At 35.5% G+C, this 9,486-nt stretch overlaps 1 protein-coding gene across 1 annotated transcript; it reads left to right on the top strand.

Moving 5' to 3' along the window:
• Positions 1-4,778: 4,778 nt before the first annotated feature.
• On the top strand, positions 4,779-8,918 carry LOC137731773 (nicotinamide adenine dinucleotide transporter 2, mitochondrial). The gene is made up of 9 exons (XM_068470984.2): positions 4,779-5,327; positions 5,432-5,515; positions 5,985-6,091; positions 6,265-6,313; positions 6,468-6,580; positions 7,526-7,620; positions 7,801-7,889; positions 7,992-8,086; positions 8,213-8,918. Exons 1-9 carry the CDS (start codon positions 5,249-5,251, stop codon positions 8,606-8,608), a joined length of 1,107 nt encoding a protein of 368 aa, XP_068327085.1. The 5' UTR covers positions 4,779-5,248; the 3' UTR covers positions 8,609-8,918.
• Positions 8,919-9,486: the final 568 nt, after the last annotated feature.

Here is a 9,486-nt window from a genome sequence, read left to right as displayed (position 1 = left end):
AATTATTAAGTTGGCAGTAATGTTATTCTTATCACAGTTTTATACCACATTTCTTTACCATATGAGGTAGCAGATGAGTTGGACAGCAACATCATCTAAATTAATTAGCATTTAATCAAAATGTTAATCAATAATTAATAAAAAGATTGTTAATAAAATGATGATTGTAGTATATGAGGAGTCTCATTCTTCCACCTAAGATTATTTAAGTATTTTAATTAATAAAAAGATTGAAATTAAATGATGTAGTTTGTCCAACTCATCTGCCACCTAAGATGGTAAAGAAATGTGATATAAAATTGTGGTAAGAATAGCATTACTCTTAAGTTGGCGAGTAATGTTATTCATACCATATTTTTGTACCATATTTTCATACCACCTTAGGTGGCATTTGATGTGGACAGCCACATCATTTGAATTAATCAGATTTTTAAATTTAGTTCATTATTTAATAAACTAATAATTAAGAAAAACTAGTTAATTAAATGATGATTATGGTACACGATGAGTCTTTCTCCTTCATTTCCTTGGGTTTTGCAAATTTTTTAAATGATGTGGTTGTCCACATCAAATGCCACTTAAGATGGTATAGAAATATGGTATAAAAACATGATATGAATAGCATTACTTTTAAGTTGGCCATACGTATACTGTATTTGCATATGCACGGTAGGGTTGCGGCTGCAGGCTTGTAGCCCCCATATCCAATGTGAGATCAAAACTTTATTTTAGTTTCATTTCAAATATTGAAGGCTTAAATATTAAAACGGTCCTCTGTTTTAGTCATTTGATCAATTTGATCTTTGTATTTTTAATTTAGTCAATTTTGTCTTTGTGTTTATCTTCGTTAGCCAATTAAGGACATTTCCATCTAATTTCTATATAAAAATTTATAAATTATTATAAAATTATTTATTTGATTTAAAATATTTAAAAATGAAATAAAATTAAAAATTAAAAGAAAAATGATTCTCCTCCCAATTTCCCGACATCCTTCCTAACATTGCACTCTCTCTTTTCTACGTCACAACCTTAATCATTTTTTAGATTAGAAGTTTTATCTCTTATATGTGTTATTTCTTATTGATTTGCATTTTTCTGTAAAGAGAAAGGGTAATAATATCTCATATAATTTTTCTTATGAATTTTTTAAAAGAGATTGAATGAAATGTCCCTAATTGACTAACAGAGACAAACACGAGGACTAAATTAGCCAAATCGAAAACACATAGACTAAATTTGGCATGTGACTATAACATAGAAACCATTTTGACATTTAAGCCAATATTAAAACTATAGAGTTCCTGACATGTTTCTTATTACGTATTTACTTACTTAAAATGAAAAAAAAATCATAACTAGATTAAGTCGGACCAAAAGGTAAGAAATACAAAAGATAGGAAATGAACGTTTAATACAATCTCTAGTTGTTTTTAGTTAGAATCGTGAATTGTATTATGAAATTCACATACTTCCTACTATGTGACATAAACGCTTCGAAATCATGAAACTTTTTTCTTAAACACGACGAAAGTTGGATTAAAAATGATACTCGATCAAGATCATAGGGGCAACTAATTGCCCGAATGCTATAAAGCAGCTTGCTAGCTAGGTCTTTTTGTCAAATATTTCCCAGCATGTTAAAGTTGCATCGGTTGAAACTTGAAACGGAACCGAATAGTCTCCGGATTCTAATAAACTGGAGTCTACTAATCAATAAATCAAGACTGTTGAAATTTGATTTAACGATTACAAAAAGATGCCCCCTCAAAAAGTTAGAATAATTGTAGTATTTGAATCAAATTTCAACGGTGGACTTAATTTTCTTAAACTCGGAAGGGATCCGGTTCCACTTGAAACCATGTGTGCATCAAACTCTGGTATAAAAGTTACAGTAACTCAAATTTCCATTAAGATACTGTAAGTGATTTGATTTGTCATCAATATTCTTTAAGTAAAGGACAAACTCCACCAAGCATGCTTTACCATTCCGTTGTATGTTACCATATGCATAAACCTTTGTTACCTGACAAAAAACACCGAGGCTAATGTATACACTCGGTGATATAGCAAAATTTTTCACTGAAGAACCCATCATAGTATTTAGCAGAGGGAGCCAGAAAGGCACTGGGATGGTTCCACGGCCATTCTGACTTTTTAATTTTTCACGCAGAAAGGTTTTTTTCGTAGGCTCAGGGCTCCAGTTTGACTTTTTACTGTAATTTTTTTCATCAGGTTTGATTTAAGATTGGTGACTCCTATAGAGTTTAGGTATTCTGTTGCTTGTGAGCTTCGACGAGGACTTTGGTCTGGGGATCAGTTGAGAGAGAGGAAGAAAGTCAAAGAGTATTGAGGTTTAGGTTTGAGAAATAGGTTGATGAGGACGACACCATACTAGACTAAACGACGTTGGTTGGTTGCTCACCACAAGACAATGTAATTTTTATAAGATCAAATAGCAACTGTACTTACAACTTGCAAGATCAGTATGTGTGAAAGCTGGTGTGTTTCTGTGGCTGCAATTAGAGTAGAAGATTGCGAATAATATTGAAATTGCAATTTAATTCGATTACATAATTAATGAATTGCAGATGGGGGGGTTGTAGTTGGAACGGATGGGTCTGGTAAAGGTTTTAATAGGCATCTTATGAAATTGACGTAAGATAAGAACAACAACACTACGCGATATTGTATCTGCTAAGTGTTGCATCGCTTGAGAAATGAAGGAAATTGTACCAAATACCCAATTGATAATTGATAAATGGGAGAAAAACTTATAGTAAGCGTTGTTGATCACGTCCGGCGCCTTTACAAATGCGTGAAAATTTATATACTTTAGTCTTGTAGGAACTCGTACAAATTTTATTCAACCTGAGAATTACCCTAATCAGATAATTCAGTCAAATTTCTTCTTTATACGTTTTTCTTCTTGATTAGGAGAAGAACAACTTCAACAACCTCTTACTAAACTGAGATTTTTGGGAATCTTCCAGTAAGTGCGTTGGATCCATCATCCACATTCATCATAGATTTTTTAGTGTACCGGAAATAAGACCAAGTACCAATTGTCCCTTTTTTAAAAAAAGAAATACAGCCTAGTACCGTTGTATATTAAATGTCATAATACAATTAGTTAAAAAAATTTTAAGAAAAATTCTACCAATTGTATTATGATGTTTAGTATACCAAACCATGTTCGTAGCATTGAGAAATTTCTCTGCATCCACATACTGTTCTGCCTTTGAGGGTTTATTTTTAAAAAATAAAATTAAAAACATAATCTTTATTGGTTTTGAGCAACTGGGCAAGTACAGGCTGGGATAATGGGGCTATCTGGGCCCTACACGCATTGCCATGCTAGTCCCCACGTACGATGGTCAGAAACCCACTGCCTACAGTCCTGGGCCCCGGAAATCATGATATCTTGGCTGAAAGATGCCCCAAGATGTGAACTTGTCTGGGCCTTTTATTGTGATGTTTTTGAGCCCACCAAACCATAACCTTTACTTTTCCATTCAACTCTCATTAGTCTAATTTCCTCTTAGTCCACGGTAATCATGGCGTTTTGTGCCAATGAGGTAATATAATATTGAGTTTTTTTTTATATAACATTGTACAATTGACGCAGGATGCCAAGAATGTTGTATTTGCGTCATATAAGTTGTTCTCCTATTCTTATGTAAATTTAGCATAAATGCTTTTGGGAAAGGTAATTTGCCAAAGGTGCACTCTGGGCCGAATTCTTGGCTTTTCAATTTTAGCCCATATGTAGTTGGGCCTCTCTAACCCGACGATTTGGACCCCAAAAGAAGTAGAAAAGTCCAACAAGCTTCTTGTTTCAATGTATACACAAAATATGTGACGTTATCAAATTAAAGGCACATTTTTATTTTTTGAATTTTTTATAAACGCAATTGAAATAGTTAAACTCTCTCTCCTCGTCAAGCAGGCCAAAGTGGACACAAGAATTTGTCTGAGCGATGAAATCCACCATTGGCTACCTCACCATATGCAAAACAAATCAAACAAAACAAACAAGCTTTTCTGCATTTTTGCTCTCACAAGTCACAGCACACAACTTTTAAATTTAAAAATAAAATAAAATTAAGCGCAGCTAAGTTGGTTAGAGTAATATAGACTTTTATGTACTTAAAATCGAAATTTTGTTTTCATAAAATTTACACTAGCAAACTCTACAAATCTTATGCATGTGTTTAGGGCTTAGGAAGAAGGTATATTGCAATGTACAAGGAGTATAAAAAATGTAAGGAGTGTAAGGAGAATCTAAAATGTAAATTGAATTACATTAGTGCCCTTGGTTTGACACCACTTTTATTACACAACTTTTGACATACGGTTTTGTAGAGCTCAATCTGTAATGTATTTTAACGATCTGAACTGTTTATTTTTAGAACATTATTCATAAATTATCGTTGCAAAAAGTTAGATAAATCCAAAATCATTATGTTATTTATTTGTAGTGAAGAAAATGAGCGAATATGGTTCTACATAGAACCCTAAACCCTTAACCTAACAGCCGTATGGTTTCATATTAGGATGATTTATGGTTGACATGATCTTTGATGAAAAATCTAAAAAATAAACGATTTGGATTGTTGGGCTCCGAAAAAACTTTTTTTTCATACAAATATCACTGAACAGTAGCGCTGATTGTCGAGTGGTCGTAAATGTATAACACATTTTGAAGAGAAATGTGTATCATATTGATTAGCGATTAGACAGAAATGTATAACACATTTTGAAGAGAAATGTGTATCATATTGATTAGCGATTAGGCAGAAATTGAGTTTAATTAACGTAGAAAGAACCCACCTACAAATTTTTGGCGAGAAATTTACTTCTGAGTGAGATAAAATAGCCGTTTTGGTAGTTTCCTAGTTTCCTTTCCTCGACGGATTCCGTTTCCGGGTCATTTCCCCTTTCCAAATTCCAAATCCGAAGCCGAGCTCTGCGTATCTGACCCGTCCTTTTTCACTGCTTCAACCCCTTCAAACAAGTTCAGGCGACGACGACGACGACGACGACGACCTCGTAGCTCCAGAATACTGGCGCTCCACAGTACTTCAAACTTCCGACCCCGAATCTCTCCCTCTCTATCAAATCAGTATATATACATATATATGTATATGTATATATACACACACACTGCGATTGGCCATGAAATTTACCTTTGATTTGGGTTTGAAGAACCAGCTCTAGAGAGAGACTAGAGAGGGATTCGACTACGATGGGTGTTGTGGCTGAACATTCCGATCGCCATACTATCAGAGATGTCCTCTGCCACGCCGGTGCTGGCGCCTCCGCTGGTCAGTGCCTTCCTCATTCCCATTTCTAGGGTTTCGTTCATCTGGGGACGCATTTGGAAGTCTGATGAATTTATTGCAAATTGATTGAATTGTAAGCTTTGCAGGTGCAATTGCGGCTACGTTTGTATGCCCTTTGGATGTCATCAAGACTAGGCTGCAGGTCCATGGCATGCCTTCTGGGCAAAGAGGTATTCTTCAATTTTCAGCGTCGAAGCTTTATATTCCTTTGAACAAATTATGTTTTGTTTATCAATACTTGGATGAAATTCTGTGTTTTTGTTATTTTAAGGAACTTATCGAATGCAAGTATCGAATTTTCACGATATTAGATTCATTGGGACTATGGGAGCACATGTTTAGGTGGGAGATGGAATTGTAATCTGATTAAAGTTTCAGTTTTGTGAACTCTGTGCATTCGTATAAAGTATAAACGAGAAAATATGCATTGACCAAATGTATGCCACATTTCTTGTTAATTGGTGAACCGGCTTCAGGGGGCTTTGTGTTTGTTCTATAAAATTTTTTATTTGGCTCATGGCCATTTCGAGGATAAATTTGAGTCGATCTATTAATTTGTAGTATATATGGTTCACACTGCATACTGCGTATATATCAGTATGACTGTTCTTCTTTGTTTTCCTTTTGGCCTATGATCAGGTAGTATCATTGTCACAAGCCTACAAAAAATAGTAAAGACTGAAGGTGTGAAGGGGATGTACCGGGGCCTTTCACCTACAATTCTAGCGCTACTTCCAAACTGGGCAGTGAGTATTACTTTTGTTGCCTTATATTGTGAAACAAATCTTTGGGAGCCCTTCTCTTGTGGAAACTTGAGTTCACAAGGATTTTGGGGCCCTCGGTCAGGTCAAATGCAACTATTTTTCCTGTATACTTTTTATAATTCTCCTGGTGCCATATGCACTCTGTTTGTATGCAGGTGTACTTCACAGTTTATGAGCAACTCAAAGGCCTACTCCACACTCATGGTTGGTTTTTCCAAATGTAGCTTAAAAGTTTGTGTTTGTCTCTAATTATTTCTTATGAAATGCCTAGTATTCCTATATTCTTGATTTAGGTTGGAGCTTTGAGGACTATTTAATAGCATTCAGCTTTTAAACATTCACCATGGTCATACTGCAGTTCATGGCAGCGGAGAACTCACAATTGGTGAAAATATGATTGCTGCTGCTGGTGCCGGGGCTGCCACAGCCATTTCAACAAATCCATTGTGGGTTGTTAAGACCAGACTTCAAGTAAGTTTACTGTTTTTGTGTTTGTAATTCATTTAAAATGTAGTAATACATATGTTCTATGGAAAGGGAATCTGTGATTCCATCTCATTTTCTGCTAGCCCGCATGCTTATTTCTTGTTAAAAAAATTCATAATTTTATTGGAGTGGTCAGTATTCACTACTCTCACATAGATATGCCCTTTAAAGCATGCAACTGTCATAATTCAGGGTTGTGTAGCTCTAAATTAATTTCAGTTCCGGGAGTTTGTTTTTGTTTGCAATAGCAAATGCTTCTTTGTGTTGCATAAGATTCAAAAAAGCACTAGAAGCTAGTCGGGCGGCGGGCAGGGGCCTAGCACCTAGGCGTATAGGCGGGGGCCTAGCTTTTTTTAATTTTAATTACATTTATTATATAATATATAAATATATATCTACTTATACTTAAAACACAAACATAATTGTATTAGTATATTTAAATAGCAAAATAGAATGGCATATAAATTATAAAGTACTAGAAGATATTGAAACATGGGGACCAATGACCTGTTATTTTTATGGCATTCTGTTGGATTGCAACTGAGGACATTGTTTTTTTTTTTCCTGGAAACTCTCTGTAATTATCATGTCCTTGACTTGAGATGTCGGGAGAAAGTAAACTGTGCATCAAATGAAAATAAAAGATAGTATTAGTTCAACTATGCAGACACATATTTGCTAGAGATGGTCCTATAGTGCTTACGGGTTTCTAAGAAATGTCTGGGCATGTTTTATTCTTGGGGTTGATGCTTAACCAATGTCTAACCAGGCTAATGAATCTCTTCCACATAATTACATGTTAGTTTCTGACTTAAACTCAACCTCCATGGATTTAGAAAATTAAAGGACTTCGCACTGATTAATTTTGCTCGTTTGAACTTTTTGTCATTTTTGTACATTCATATATTCTTCTTGATCAACTTCATTTAGACACAAGGAATGAGGCCTGGTGTGATTCCTTACAAAAGCATGAGATCTGCTTTCTCAAGGATTGCAACTGAGGAAGGCTTGCGAGGTTTATATAGGTCATTTTTCTTTCCAAGTTACATCATGTGACACTAAACTGAATTTCATATTTGCTTATATCGATTTTTTTTTTTTTTTTTTTCCCATTCGGTGAAAGGAGTCCATTCAATTGATATTTAATCTATCCGCATAGTTTCCCTTAATGCTACGTTTTTGCTTGCATGTGTGGTTTCAAACAGTGGGATCTTGCCTTCTTTGGCTGGGATAAGTCATGTTGCAATTCAATTTCCTGCTTATGAAAAGATAAAGTCTTTCATGGCAAAAAGGGGTAAATGTTATATCTTTACTTCTTTGTTGAACTGTTTTACTTGAAAATTCAGTGTTTTCTAATTAATTAATTAGATCTGACCCCGTAAATTTAACTTTTCAGATGATACAACTGTTGATAAGTTACACCCTAGTAGAGTTGCCTTTGCCTCATCAGTATCAAAAGTAATCGCTTCTGTAATAACATACCCTCACGAGGTATGTTCAGCTGGACTTCTCAGTAAACGGATTGGGGCTTGGATGACTGCTTATAACTTAAGAGTCGTGTTTCTCTATCTTTCTCATATTTTATTTTGTTGTCTTGACTGAATTTATTATCTCTAGGTTGTGCGCTCGAGGCTGCAAGAGCAAGGGCAGGCCAGACATATTGAACCCCAGTACGCAGGAGTTATTGACTGTATGAAGAAGGTGTTCCAAAAGGAAGGCCTTCGTGGATTCTATAATGGTTGTGCGACTAATCTATTAAGAACCACTCCTTCTGCCGTTATTACATTTACCAGCTACGAGATGATAGATAGGTTCTTGCGGAGGGTTGTACTTGCAGAAAACGAGCATTCAGGTGGCCACCCTAAGTCTGATGGCCATGCTGAACCTCAGAAGGGAAATGGAGGCACCGAGAGAGAGGGGAATGACTCTGCATTGCGGCAAGCACAAGCCCAAACAAATCAGAGGACTCCACTTCCTCTTGGAAACAAAGACCCGCTAACGGCAAGACATTGAAGGACTCCACCCTTTTTTGAATTTACCATTTGACTGTAAGAATTTTTTCCATTTGAAAGGGGAAAAAGTTACTTCCCTTATCATTGAGCTCTTCTTAGTAACTTTTCTTTCTTCGTTCAAAATGTACGTCATCAAATTAGGTCTCCAGTAGTTTGTTTTGAGCTCTTTGATGCAAAAAGTATAGATCCGAAATGATATTGGATTTGAATTGGATTGTAATAAGATAAGAAATTGCAAAAGTTGTGCTTTTATTTCCAACAGGGGAAGATTGAGCTTTGGTGGTGTAATAAAGCACGCCGTATTCTTTGTCCTTTTTATTCCCAAGGGGAAGAATTGTTGCTTTAGCATGTGTGGTGTTAACCGTTCTCCCAACAGTCATGGTCCTCGGCCCTTGCCACTTTAACTTTAGAAAGGAACCTCAAAAGAATGGTAATGGTTGTACCTCTATTTCTTCTGAAATAAGGGAAGGATCGTCTTCGGTGGATCTCTTTGGTTCTTGTTCCGTCCTTTTCATTTCGGAAGTTGTTTCTATTCAAAGTAGGTTTTTTCTTTGATTCTCGAAACCAACCAGCTCTGACTTAAATGTATTCCTTCTACCTAATATTGGAAGAGGTTCCAAGTTTCTCACGAGTTCAAATGCACCATATAAGTCATGAAAAAAAAAAAAAAAAAAAAAAAAAAAACACGAAAGAAGAAAATGTTTTCCCCCTTGAATGAAGTTGAGAGGAGTGCCGCGTACAATTTTATTTTTATTTTTTGATGCAAACGATAATGGCATGAAAAGGGGAGAAGTGAAACCATAAAGTCAGATGTACGATAAACGCTTTTAACTACAAATCCAATGCCGGTAGCTAAAATTATACAATGCAATACAAGAT

The sequence above is a fragment of the Pyrus communis genome, chromosome 16, assembly GCF_041283825.1.
Source record: "Pyrus communis isolate YQ-2024b chromosome 16, ASM4128382v1, whole genome shotgun sequence".
Lineage (NCBI taxonomy): Eukaryota > Viridiplantae > Streptophyta > Magnoliopsida > Rosales > Rosaceae > Pyrus > Pyrus communis.
Note: the sequence above shows the minus strand (reverse complement) of the source record. Positions and strands in the feature narration are given on the sequence as shown.

Excerpts from the sequence above, each read along its gene's own strand:
- LOC137731773 (XM_068470984.2), top strand. The coding sequence starts at position 5,249 with ATGGGTGTTGTGGCTGAACATTCCGATCGCCATACTATCAGAGATGTC. Across the intron at positions 6,092-6,264 it reads CGCTACTTCCAAACTGGGCA|GTGTACTTCACAGTTTATGA; the intron begins GTGAGTATTACT and ends GTTTGTATGCAG. Across the intron at positions 6,314-6,467 it reads AGGCCTACTCCACACTCATG|TTCATGGCAGCGGAGAACTC; the intron begins GTTGGTTTTTCC and ends GTCATACTGCAG.